Source organism: Puntigrus tetrazona, chromosome 7 (genome assembly GCF_018831695.1).
Source record: "Puntigrus tetrazona isolate hp1 chromosome 7, ASM1883169v1, whole genome shotgun sequence".
Taxonomy (NCBI): domain Eukaryota; kingdom Metazoa; phylum Chordata; class Actinopteri; order Cypriniformes; family Cyprinidae; genus Puntigrus; species Puntigrus tetrazona.
Genome location: NC_056705.1, coordinates 13,266,342 through 13,280,171, shown reverse-complemented (window position 1 = coordinate 13,280,171; position 13,830 = coordinate 13,266,342). Strand labels below are relative to the sequence as shown.

The 13,830-nt window shown below is 37.4% G+C and overlaps 1 protein-coding gene across 2 annotated transcripts; it reads right to left on the bottom strand.

Annotated features, from left to right (window-relative positions):
- Window positions 1–3,184: 3,184 nt before the first annotated feature.
- Window positions 3,185–11,783, bottom strand: si:dkey-33c9.6 (breakpoint cluster region protein). Of its 2 annotated transcripts, none has more exons than XR_006251491.1 (22): window positions 11,625–11,783; window positions 11,341–11,453; window positions 11,035–11,139; window positions 10,087–10,344; window positions 9,788–9,895; window positions 9,653–9,707; window positions 9,510–9,562; window positions 9,278–9,415; window positions 9,051–9,166; window positions 7,693–7,849; window positions 7,389–7,514; window positions 6,807–6,882; window positions 6,627–6,722; window positions 6,452–6,523; window positions 6,079–6,176; window positions 5,882–5,986; window positions 5,457–5,623; window positions 4,889–5,028; window positions 4,648–4,782; window positions 4,415–4,470; window positions 4,138–4,258; window positions 3,185–3,419 (listed from the first exon to the last, which is right to left on the bottom strand). XR_006251491.1 is itself a non-coding variant. In XM_043245893.1 (22 exons), exons 1-22 carry the CDS (start codon window positions 11,677–11,679, stop codon window positions 3,330–3,332), a joined length of 2,490 nt encoding a protein of 829 aa, XP_043101828.1. In that variant the 5' UTR covers window positions 11,680–11,782; the 3' UTR covers window positions 3,185–3,329. The 2 variants fall into 2 exon arrangements, 1 of the variants encoding a protein (XP_043101828.1); XM_043245893.1 differs by having other exon boundaries at window positions 4,415–4,520; window positions 11,625–11,782.
- Window positions 11,784–13,830: the final 2,047 nt, after the last annotated feature.

Sequence of the window (13,830 nt, the reverse complement as noted above, 5' to 3'; positions counted from 1 at the left end):
CTGCACTTAAAATTCACTGCGTTGTCTAACCTGACTACAGGCAGACTGAATGCATGTGGGATAAATGCTGAGATCTGGGCTCTGTGTTTACTGGCTGGCAAGAAGAATTTTTACGAGACATGAGGCCTACAGTGCATTAGAGAGGCAAAGTTCAGCGAGCTCTACCACACTCGCTCGCTCTCTTTCTTCTGTTCTTTCTCACAGCGTGAGTAATGATACTGCTGATTGAACCTCACTGTTTAATAAGCCTTCCCGAACATGTTGCTAACACGCTCTCGTTGGGATCACGCACACATACACAGACGGGCACAGGGAACCAGATACACACGCGGCTTCTGTTAACCCGAGAGTGAAGAGGTCAATCCAGTTGATCCCTTGCATGCATGCCTCTCATACGAACACATTGAGTCCATGGCAACAAGATTCCTGCTCGCTGTTAGCTCTAATAAAACTGGTGCCATCTGTGTTATATATATATATATATATACAGTATATGGTTCACTGTACCACAATGATGAACACGTAATTTGTACAATATACACCCAAACAATGACAGAATGGCAGGGTTGAGCTCAGTCTATCAAATCACCTTTAGGTTTATCGTGGCCTTAATGTCATTATGATGCTCTTCTAGTTGCTAAAATTAAAGTGAACTTTAACCTTCCTGATTAAGCTTGATTAGGCCGAATGAGGGGTTAAACTAAAAAGGAACAAAAACACCTGGTTTTCAGAAATGCTGTTCCCACAGGCAGACCTCGCTTTTTCTTCATGCAGAAACACATGGGTTAATTTTAAGCTCCAGAAACCGTACAAACTTTGCTGCTAAGGAAAACAAGCGGGAATTTTTTCTAGAATTGCGAAATAATATCCCACTAAATCAAATGTCGTGCATGTAGGGGGGACATGTTATTGAAACAAAATTTGTGCGCATATCTCGTACTGAAATGTTAGGACAATATTTGAATACTGATTTTTTTTTTAAATAATTCAAAATATAGGATAGAATAAAATGCAACATTTAACTTTCTCACAGCTTTAAATCGGATGATTTTTGTCCTTTCGTCTCAAAATGTTGCAGCAATATTTGTTGTTAAAAGTGCTATAAATATAATTAATACTAAATTAGAATTACATATTTTTTTTTTATTGAACTGAAAATATGCATACATTCTGCATTACCAGGATTTGCTTATTAGGAGATCTGTTTTTTATATAAATATATTATAAAGCTGAAAACAACTTGTTAAGCTTGAAAATGTAGCTGTTTATATTTTAGGAAGACGTTCCCTTGCAGCGGGATGATATTTAGGGGTGCTTCAGATCAAAATGTTTGAAAACCCTTGCTAGAGTGATGCATATTTCATCTGTTAGCATCTGATGTACATTTCAAACTATGCCCTCAAACCTCAGTTTCGGTTTGACCCGCTACAGTGATACAGCCGTTTTTAATAATGCCTGTCTTTCATTGCGCTTTTCCCATTCAATCCATCATTCAGTCCTTTTATTCTAATGGCGAGATCTTTTCTGATCGCCCCTTCTGCGTTAGCACTTAACCACGGGAACCTGTTTTATTGTTGGCCATTTTCGCGTGGGAGCATCCACTTCTTTCAGAACCCAATATGATGCTGCGTTGTAACCGGGGCATGTCTGGATGCCGTTAGGGCACACATCTGACATTGCTGCGCTTTTCCTGCCTGGAACGCTGGGAACGGGAGCGCTATTCCAAGTTTGGATTATGGATCAAAGTCAAAACCAGGCGGAGGGAAGGAGAGTGAATCCCACCCCGGCCAGGTGGGACATAAGCTGAGGTGAAAAGCAACACCCAGCGATGGTGGGGAGAGGTTAGAAAGCATGGATCTCTTTGAAGTGCTGGTGCATGTCATGGTGAACTTGGGCTTGTTGGAGCTGAACCGTTGCGGATTGATTTGCACGGTGCTGGGGTGAGGGGGCGGTAGAGCGGCAGAATTATTGGTGACCCCCACAAGTGTGTGTGTGTGTGTGAGAGAGCCGGCCATCTGCGGTAGGATATTACAAGTGTCTCACTTCACCTTTCCCCCTATTGCCCTCTCGGCCCACCCAGGTCCTAGTCAGTAGAGCTCTTTACATACAAGAAAATACTTTCCTGTCTTGTCTCAAAGGATGCTGAAGTGACAGGTGCAAGCTAGTGTTAATTAAAATACTATTATAGGTTTAATCTATAATTATTATCATTTTTTAAATGTTAAATTAAAATGGTCATTTTACTTAATTTGTTTAATTGCTTTAATTTCTTACAGGGAAAGTTTACCCAAAAATGAAAATTCTTTCATTGATTACTCACCCTGATTTCGTTTCAAACCCAGAAATCATCTTCGGATCACAAATGAAGACATTTTTGCTGAATTCTGCGAGCTCACTAAACCTCCATAGACAGCAAAGTTCAGAAACATAGCAAGGACACTGTTAAAATAATCCACGTGACATCAGTAATTTTCTGATGCAACAAGAACACTTTCAGCTATTCAACAATATTTTGAAGAGTAACACAACCATGTGTTGTTCATACACTCAACTCAAACCATGCACATATGTCATGATACGCTTCAAAATACTTTATTTTATGCGTATAATCCAAATGTTATGTTTTTTAGCAAAGAATTTTTTTAAACAAACATAACTTAAATCAACACCCAATAAGCTTTTGATTTCATGTGACATTAAGAGCCAGTTGCTATATACATGGTAGAGCACAGAGTGTTTCTTTAGCGAGGAAAACAGATCTGAGAAAGATCATCCACAGGACAAGCCGGATTCCACCAAAGCCCCTTCAAATTAATACACAAAAAACGAATAATCTTTTACATTGTAATCAATTAAATTTTTAATATTGGGCATTTTTGTGTGCTGCACGTCCCTTTGTTTGTATTAAGCAGAAAGGGTCAGAAAGCTTTTGCATTTTATCAAAAATATCTTAATTTGTGTTGTAAAAATGAAAGACGGTCCAACAAGTTTGGAGAGACGTGAGGCTGAGTAAATAATGACAGAATTTTCACTTTTGGGTGAACTATGCCTTTAAGTGTCAACACGACCTGTAAAGGTGTGATAAAACTCCACATGTGAATAAATTAATATTGGATTGACTATTGCATTTTGCCAAACAGTAGTAAATATGACTGCACTTTAATATTAAAGCACTGAAACATAGTCAGCTTGCGGTAATTTTTAATGACAATAAACACCTGAAAATAAAATATTAAACATTTGCAAAATAAAGATAGTTAAACAACTTTTTTTTTACAAATTTATGATTATGGATACATGGACCGAAAAGGAGTTTGGTCGTTGAAGGCTCATGTCGCCAGATCATCAATTTCCAGATGTTTTGTGAGAAGAGCTTCTGGAAGGTTCTGACACTGCAGATAGAGAAAAACCACCTGAACCTGTGAAGAGAAACAAAACAAAAAGTCAAGATGTGAAAAATTATGACACAGTGCCTCCTTCAGGCTACGACTGGCGCATAAACTGAAATTAAGTGTAGTATAGATTTAATAAAACAAATATATGAATGTAAAGAGAAGAAATTATAAATACAAGCAAAATTAAAGCTTGAAGGAAACTGAAAATGAATAAATCAAGACAGATATAAATGACATAATTATTATGTAACTTTTCTTTTCTTGTGCAGCCCTATAAACAATCTCAGCAAAAAAAAACCTAAAAAATTGCTATAAACAATCTTTTTTTTTTTTTTTTTTTACGAATTATGCAGCTTTTAAGAAAAAATGCTTTTTTAAAGAAAACGATAGACATGTGGTTAAAAAACGCGTTAACTTATTTAACTTATAATCCAATTCTAATGTAACTTGCCTTTTACTATCAATGTAATATAAAATATTGTATAATTGAATTTTATTTACACACACACATAGACAGGGGATTTTTCCTACTCATTTCATGAGTCCATGCCATTGTAGAGAAGATACTCAAGTATTCATTAAGTGCAGAACATTGTTGTTTCACTTCTTCTAAAATGAAGAATAGATATAAACTGCACGTGTGTGCTCGTAAGCAGCTAGGTTTCAAGGAAGTTATAACTGGACTATTTATAACAACACAGTACCGCACTTATTTTGTAAAAAAAAAAAAGAAACAACTCACCTGAACCTCCACTTCTTGAGATATGTCGACACGAGCCACTGGAGGGCGCAAGAGGCTGGGGCCAAACACTGTGGCCAAATTACTCAGAGACATTTTATTCTCTTCCTTTCTCTCTGCAACACTGAGAAGCACAAGAAGAAAGAAGAGGTGTAAAAAGGAGAAGAAATAAACATCTTTTCTTATTTACATCCATCAATGCCCGAAAGTGATTTGGGTCAGTCTGAGGTGAAACTAAATCAGTGTTTTGACAGTTACGAGTTGAAAGGATGTTGTGTACCGTCTCAGGTGATGTAAGAGGAAGAGGAGAGTGTTGCGGTTTACATCTGGTAGAGCCTGCAACAAAGTCAGCATGCTTTTGACTCTGAGATATGGATCGGCAATGTCTGCCATAACCGGATGGAGAAAAGAATATGCTTCATCATCATCATCATCATCATCTATACTGTTCTCATGTTGAATGTTTATGATCAGACCTGTGCAGCTGTGTGTTCAGGTTTGTGAAGGCCTCACCTAGTGCATCTGCAAGCTCCTCGAATCGCTCAGAGGGAATAAGCGGTAAAGGAAGTTCTCTAAAGTACAGTTTCAGAGTGCCTGAGACAGCGTTCACATCTACAGTCCTCAGTTTACTCACAGCCTCACGGTAATCTACAGAGAGAGGCACGCTTTTGAGATAAGCACACTTCTGAGTGAGATAAGTGATGTGAGAATCTGTTGACAGTTCACACACACACACACACACACACACACTCACTAGTGTTGAATGCATGTTTTAGTGCTTGTATTTCTGTGCTGGCTCCTGAGATCCTGTAGATCCCCTCTTCTTTCAGACCCCTCCTCTCAATCTCCTCCACACAGGAACGAACAATGTGAGGGACCAGCACACTCTCTTGCCTGTAAACACAAACATAAACACAAATAAGCACTTCCTTCTTATTCCGTTTTCACTTCGTCCTTCCTTTTTTGATGACAAAACACCTCTATTTCTACACATCTTAAAACACAAGAATCACACACATGCACACGTGTCTATCAGAACACATATAACATTTTTTTTTTTATAATTCTGCAATAACGGTAATATTGTGAACAATTGCTTTTCTGGTATCAGGAAAGCAGGAATAGAACTGCGTTACATGTCAGCATGCCGCCAGTGGCCACATTCACAACGGCATTTTTAATAGTGGCAAAAGTGTTCAATTATATTATCAACATAATATTGCTACATTTTATAATCTTAAGAAAATATTACTGCAACATCTTATTGGTAGTAGTTACTTACTACAACTTAATAATCATGGCAAAGTGGATGGTGAACTCACATTGCCACTTGTCCAATTGGCACACAGAAAACTGGTTCTTGCACTAGAGGGGTGGTGCTGGGAGGCTCGAGAGGGTGGGGCATGTACTTGATTGACAAGGTCACATCAACTTGGCCCAAAGAACAAGTTACTTTCTTCCACTTCTTAAACATGTTGTCAGTGTCCAGCTGTAAACCCACACACACACACACACACACACACATACACACATATACACACGCATCCTATTAATAACGTACAGGCAGATTAAAAACTGTATGAAGAGTGCGAAATTAATTCAGTCGGTTATTTTAAACATCAGGTTTATTCTCACACAAATAATACCAGTTTAAAACGAAGATGGAGAGATGACGACAAGTTGCTTATGTTTGGATAAACAACTCATTTAAAAGGACACAAAATAAACTAAAAGCACAAACACTTACATTTAACACCTCCCTGCCCACAATATCATCCTGTGTGCAGTTCTCATGCTGAGACACTAATACCAGAAACAGCTGTCGAGCTCCATCCACTTGAAATACAAGCTCCTATACCAATAACACGTAGTGATACATTCAAATCAATTCAGTATTAAATACAAGGCAACTCACAGAATGCATCTTGTTTCTAAAAATCTCACCTCATCCCACTGTGGTGTAACACAGAAGGCTGATAAGCAGGTTTGTTTTCGTCTGTCATAAAACCCGAAACCATCTACCTCCACACACACATATGCACCTGAAAGGTCAAATTAAACAAAGTCAAGAAGCTTATTGGAAGACACTGTTTGATGCATACATACTATAGTATTTCAATTAAAAAAATAGTATTTTATGTTTATACATTTTCTTTAAAGCTTATTTGGGCACATTGTATATTTGTGGGTGTTACTTGCTTGATGAAAAGAATATGAGTTTCATATTTAGTGCAGAATGTATGTGATGAGTTTGTGGCTTTGATATGTGACTCGGAAACTCCATTCTTATACAGACAACGTGTGTTTTGTCACTCACTGCTCGGGTTTTGCAGACCACATGCAGATTGAACCATCACATATAAGCTCCCACAGACGTGTGCACTTTCATCTGTGAAAAAGACAATAGCAGAGAGTGTTCATTGCACACAAGTGCGAATGAGACGATTGTGAGAGCACCATTTACTGAAAGAAAGATACAGAGGGAGCTTTACTGGATTTGACGCAGCATAGGGGAGGTTGTTGAGTCATTCTGAGTTTGATACAAGAACCGGTAACGGACAGCAGGTCAGGAGGAACCGTCTCAATGCCTGTGGAAAACACGCAGAAGTGCATAGGGTTATTATCAGGCTATCAATCATCAGGTCAAAACAGGTGAATTAAGATACGCTCACAGTTTCCACTCTGTTTCTCAATGGCTTCTTTCCACTCAGTCAGGTCATACAAAGAAAACAGTCTGATAGTGTGACTCTGTGGAAGGAAAAAAAATCATTATTGACCAACTACTGGAGAGATGTGTTAAACGATTTGACTTTTTTCCCCCCAAAATGCTTTTAGTTAATATTTTCTGGTTAAACACGATAGACAATTTCATATTATTTTATTTTAAATCAATTTATTTTAATTTAATTCTTCATCATGTTTGATACGTAATTTCAAATCAGACTTATAATTTAACATACGTTCTGAATAGTCACATTTTTCTTAGTGAAAGGGCTTTTAAATCTAGTAATACTTACTGTAGGTCTTTTGTCTTTTACTTGCCACTGTCGCCTTTAATTTCATAAATAAACTCATTTGTGTTATTAAAGCTTATTCTCTTAATTATTCCCTGTATGAACTGCTTTGGAACAATATATATTATGAAAATTTCTTTAAAAGTGTTTTTAAAAAGCGAATAGAAAAAATGAATGCTTGTTTGGTTGGAAAGAATGTGCTCGTGTGTGTGTTCGCGTGTGACACTCTTGTGGTTTTACCTTTCCACTGGAGCTATGTAGGTCTAATGTAAAAGAATGTGTGCTTGTTAGGAGCCAGATCTCACACTCTTCAAGTTTGCGCCTCAAACGCTCAACAGCACGAGAAACTGACACTTTGCCTCCTTTCTGTAAAAAGCAAACAAACATGTTGCAATCTAAACTGTTGCTTAACTTTTTTTATATTTTTATATTTAGCTAACATCTAGGCTACTTTCAGAAATACCAGCCAAAGCAAGACACACACTGATTACTTGTTTAGTTTAAGAACTGAAAATCTCCCTCAGTCACATGTAAACTGCCTTACCGTGTGTTGCAGGAGTGCTTGTTTGAGCTGGTACATTTTAGCTCTGGTTTTACTGATTTTCATTTGGTATTCTGAGGAGGGCAGATGTTCAGCAGCCCACTGCAGCTTCAGGCCAACCAACGGCAAGTACCAGCAAAACCTGTACTGTGCCTGTCTCCTTTATATGAAAACACACATAAGCCCATACAGTACATACACATTCATATCATGATAATATGTTCAATCAATAAATAAGATACAAATTACAATGGTCTCAGATACAAAACTGTGGCCATGCACCTTCAAAAGGTACTACTTCTATATATACATTTTCAGTAGTAATATGTAGCTCTTAAGCTACTGTTATGAACATTTAATGTATTAATATATGTTTAGCTTTTTTGCCTTTTTTTCTTCGAATAGCAGAGCTCCAACTGGTCTGCAAAACAATGACAATGGTAGCACCATTTTACATTTCTAAAGTTTGCTTTGAAACAATGAAGCTTTGTGGTTGTTGATCATCTAATAATTGTATCCTCTTTATTCAAACCCTTTCTGGCTTTTGCATGTTGCTTCTCATCTCTGCTAAAGTGACACATTAAGAGCTGCAGATGACAGTTATTTTAACAACAGTAGCAGCAAAATAGACACTTTCTCTAAAACAATATAGATAAGAATGTACCCAATATAATTCAAATAAAACAGTCATAAGATTAATCCACCTTTAGAATAAATTGCACATCCATGTATCCATGCTTGAGCTCTGTCTGGGTAGCTGTTAGCTGACACTCACACACACACTTGCATTCTGGTTAGGACTGACTGTCACGTAATTCTGCATCATGTAGGGAAAGTTGTTTGGTGGTCAGTCCAATAGCTATAACCAAAATAAAATCCCTAGACAGCTGCGGTATTGACAAAGAGGTAGCGTGTGTCGCAACATATTTATTTTCAGCTGGACACTGACAACATGTTTAAGAAGTGGAAGAAAACCAGGTTTGCAGCAGGCATTGTTTTCCATCAACATTTGACATTCATTTCTTTGTAGAAAAATTCTCAGATGTCTGTGCCTCGGATCAACATTTAATTATTTACCTGTAGCATTATTAGCTTTTTGTAAAAAAAAATTCTCAGACGTTTGCTTTGGCCCAGGATTTTCATGTTTGATTATAATTTTTTTTTTGTTTTAAATTGTGTTTTGGAATTTTTTTTCTTTTACAAAGTATGTCTGCCGCCCAGCTGAAAATTCATAACTATCCCAAATATTTTTGGAAAGGAAATATGGAGACCGGACTTTTAATTGGCATTTTAACTGAATACCCCTGGTATAGACAGTATGCTGTCATATGTTCAATATCTTGTGAATGGTTAAGACTCACCCTGTATTTGTCAGTCTGGCACATAGCAGCATATCTGTATACAGGAAGAGATGTCTCAGGTTGTGCCCGTTTTCACACATATCTACCACAAACCCATCTCGCATCAGCTGACGTCTCTGTGGATGTGCACACGTATTTTTATGAAGAATATGAAATAGTACGGTTTAATAATGAAGTTTAACAAAAAGCTGCATATGAGGAACCACGTCACATGAGGCGGGGGGTACCTCTCCTCTGCTGAGCTTTACAGAACGTTTGCATTGTGACCGTTCATTGACCCCAGACAGGAAGCTGCTGGAGAGACGAAGCGATTCCTGCAGCGTGATGCTGTCGGGGTGATCGGGGGGCGTGTGCTTCCACAAGTCCTGAGGAGGACAGAGAGGAACGTTAACAGATCCACAGGCTCAAATGTGCATTTATAAATGAACGTAAGTTGTGATCCTAAAAAAAGAATCTCACGTGCAACACCAGCGTGGTTTTCATCACTCTGTCTAAAGGCTTATACAGGAGAGCTGTGAAGTCCGGTGCGTGAATTACTGAATGTTCAGAGAATTTAAATATTCATGCAAAACCATACGGGAAATAACTAAGGAATTGTTTACCTTCAAAGGTGTACTTAGTTTTGACATTGTCTGACCCTTTGGAGGACATCATGCTCTATAAAGACAATAAGAGACAAAAAAGTTTTTGTGCAGTTTCCCCCTAATAAAGACAATGAAAAGGGAAAAATATAAGACCTCTGCAAGCGTCCTGAAACGCTGGTCTGACTGCATGCACTTCTGCACGATCACCACTGCATTCTCATAGTTGTCAATGAAGCCCCGATACACTCCTAGCTGGTTAACCTGCAAAATGACATCAAGCGATTATAAAGCATACTAGCAAATAATATTTTCTGTCAATATTTTAAATGATGCAACATTGTGTAAAATGCTTCATATTACACCAAATATTAGGCCAAGAAGGAAGACTGCAGTCTGATAATTATGAGTTTCATGGTATGACCAGCCACATGTTTGCATATAAAACAACTCACAAACTTATGAAACAGGTCGCCCACACATAAATGATGCTCCCTGTGGCAAAGCTGCATGACTGGGGCCTCCTCACTCTCCAGCCCTTGTTGTGCTCCCAGATCCGTCACTTCATCAGGTTGCAATCTGGCCCGAAGGCTTGTAAAAAAATCCTTGTGCAGATCTCTGAGCTCGGGGATTTGATAAAACACAGTCCGAACCTGCTCAGCAGACAATACAGGTTGAGAGGTCCCCGCTGCTGCCTTTAAAGCTTTCATAGGCTGCAGAGAACGACGTTAAAAAGAGAGAATGGAAAAATGGGAATAAGATCAGGAACTGAAATGAAATTCAATCTGAAAATAGCTGATGTAACCGAAAGACACTTTATAAATGCATCATAGAACGAACACAAAGTATCTTTAAATGCCGAACACAATTCCTGTGAGGAAGTGGTTGAGAAACATAACACTTTTAATGCATTCTGTACTTCAACATTATGTCGCATGTCATTCTGGACTTTTTGGAAACTCTCTAGTTTAATGATAACCACTAATGGTCTGACTAGAAAGGGAAGCAATACTTCACTAAGAGAAACAGAAGTTGACCTACAGGAAGTGGCAGATGCGAAGAAGCTTCGATTTTAATAACTAGACAAGGATCACAAAAAAAGAAGTGCTGAAGGATGTTCTGAGCTCGAGAAGAAACCCAAACTATGTATAGACTAGAAAAACTATAAACATTCATGTTTGCAAATAAAGTAATAATTGAAACCAATGTCATAAATGGTGCTGCAGTCAAGTTTCTAGTTTTTAATAAAGAAAGCAGTTTATACATCGGCTCAGTCATTTATCTTTCGTTTATATCTTTTGTTTAACCAAAGTGGTTTTTACTTCATGAGTTTTGATATCTTGTTGAGGAAGCGTTTAGGTAATATTAATAAATGCGAAAGTCCTGTTTGAGAGTCATTTTACCGTAAGAAGGGTCTCAAGCTCTGTCAGGTAGTTCTCCTCACTGATCAGAACCCCTTTCAGAACCACCGTTCTCTTCTGAAGCAGGTCATCTGGGCTCTCGGTTGTCTGGAATAAACATTACAACATTGTCTGAACATAACTGAATGGTGACCGTGCTGAGGATTCACACCACACAAATAACAGCAACTAACTAGGACATAACATGCAAATTATTATTAATCTTATAAAGCTGATATGCCCCAGTGAGAGTCGCAATAACAGGCATATATTCATTTTGTGTAAACGTTATGTGCACTGCTGTCTTACTGGAGTGGATGGCAAACATGGCTCAGTTTGCAAAGAGCTTTGAGAAACCCACTCTGTCTCCTCAGTGAACACCTCCTGTAGTAAGTCAGAATCCATAATCTCATCTTCATTCACTGTGAGAAAAAACATAACACAACATATAGCGCTGCATAAGAGTATTCGATGACCAACGCCAGTTCAAAGCTAATTCTCGGTTATTAGTAGTTATATAGAATAACTATGTTGAAGTAGACAATCCAAACAAATATTTTAAAGAAATGTGAATCTGGATTGAACCGTCTCACCGGGCGAGATGTCATAGACCTTCAGATATTCCACTGCTTCTGTGTAGAGCTCCATCAGCAGCAGCGTGGAGAGCTGTCCAGAGTCACAGCGTGCAGCTCTACAGCTGTAAAGTGAATCCTCTCGCTTTCACACACTGACTGTTGTTTGTGGTTACCAAGCTCTTCCTGCTTCTGAGGCAGCGCAATAAGATATAGGCGGGGGAAGTAAGATGCTCATTAAAAAAAAGTCATATTTACAATGACAGTTAAGACAGGAAAGGGTAATGTCTCCTCACCTGCTTTAAAAAAGGGAACAATGATAATCTAACATCCAAACGCCCTGGGCAAATAAATGTGATGCATTCATTTACAATCATTTAAATATATTAAATACAATATAGTAAATGTAAATGTATTTATCAGTCAAAGGTGGCGTTTATATGCACTACTATATTTTTCAATATACAATATAATATACAATATAATTTAATTATATGTGTGTGCATGCAATTTATTTCTGTGATGACAAAGCAAATTTGTAACAATCAGAGCAATTTAATATGAATATATTTCGCTCAAGAAACATTTCTTATTATTATCAATGTTAATATTTATTGTAAATATTTTTATAATGCTTAATGCGTTTGCAAAACCTTTTTTTTTTTAAGAAAAAATGTTTGAACAGGAAGAAAAGAACAGAACAACGTTTTGCTGAATAAATGTATTAATTTCTAAATAAATAAATCTTACAGAAGTTCTGAAAAATATAACAATTCACAACAAAAGCAACAACAACAACTACGTAAATCAAATGTATACTAATTATTATAAAAAGGCAAAAGTCTGGTTTCCTAAATATTTGTGTACTGTGGAGTTCATTCCCAGTTTAACACTGCCACCTATTGATCGACCCAGGTTTTGTTGTAACAGCTTTCTCTCAGCTGTGTTTCTCAGTGAAATCCTGCAGGGGGCGCTGCCACCCCAATTACCCACTCCTCCAAATGATAAATATATGATCGATAGTACTTCTGATAAAAACTTTTGGGGTTTGTTTGGGTTGTCACACACTGACATTATAATAGGCACTAATACATAACTATAGTTACATTGCAAAGGTGTTTTAAAATAAATCATTATTCGTATAAAACATTTTAAACAGTAGTTTTTGTCATATGACTTCACTCGTCACGCTGCATGGTTGGATTGAAAGTAGTACACGGAAGTATTAATTGCATAGAAAAAGCGCTAAAGCTTTTACGGCTATAGCGAGGCCTCCAGCAATAGTAAAAATGCGATTAGTATGGTAGCAGCCTATGATGTTTTCCACAGCGAACATAAACATGAGCATAGAGGGATATTAGAGAATACAACAAAACATTGCATGCAAAAGTCCTGACTTGTGACAAAAACCGTTTCTGGCCGTTTTACTTGAGAATAAAGCATATATTTAAGCTAGGCTTGAAGCAATAGTTCACCCAAATGTTACGATTTTGTCATCATTTACTCACCGTCAAGTAGATCTAAACCTGTATGAATTTCTTTGCATATTATCCAGGTTGACCATATGTGTCATTTTCCCAGTGTCCTGGCCAGGAGTTCTACATTGCTTTGATTTAAAGTACCTCCAGAGCATTTTGAAAACATAAGGAAGCAATGTCACACATGGATAGGTCTGTCCTGGCCAGAATGTGTCCGGGAAAATGCCACATATGGTCACGCTATAGTTATGATCTTTTGTTTTTTTTGGGACCAGATAGTGCTTTTCAACCCAGGAATGGTAATGCTTAAGATTATGGACTACTCCAATCCATTGGCCTTGTATTTTCAATATTGCAGGCTAGCTGGTCTCACTTTAAGTACCTGTTATAATTAAAGTAGGCCTAAGTACACTAATAAGCCATACAAAAAAAAAAATTGTTTATAGTTTATGCACTCACATTGTTCCAAATCCGTTTCCTTTTTTCTGTGAAACATAAGAAGATATTTTTAAACAGTGTCTGTAACTTTTGGTTCCCTGTTTTCAATTTTATGAACCAAAACTAAATAAACTTAGAGTTTAAAGGCCTATCTTTGCACCAGTATTTAACTCTTATGCCTTTATTTAGTGCTCATATCTGTACTTTTAAGGTTTAATATATTATTTTCATGTCACAAGTAAAATATGTGCACTAAACTAAGACTAAACAGTGTTTCCTCTGTATTTGCAATTCAAAGAAAGCATTGGGGA

Bases quoted from the DNA above. Each gene is read 5' to 3' on its own strand.
- si:dkey-33c9.6 (XM_043245893.1), bottom strand. From the start codon at position 11,679: ATGGAGCTCTACACAGAAGCAGTGGAATATCTGAAGGTCTATGACATC. The intron at 5,987-6,078 runs GTGAGATTTTTA...TTATTGGTATAG, and splicing joins TTACACCACAGTGGGATGAG to GAGCTTGTATTTCAAGTGGA. The intron at 5,029-5,456 runs GTGAGTTCACCA...TTGTGTTTACAG, and splicing joins CCAATTGGACAAGTGGCAAT to GCAAGAGAGTGTGCTGGTCC.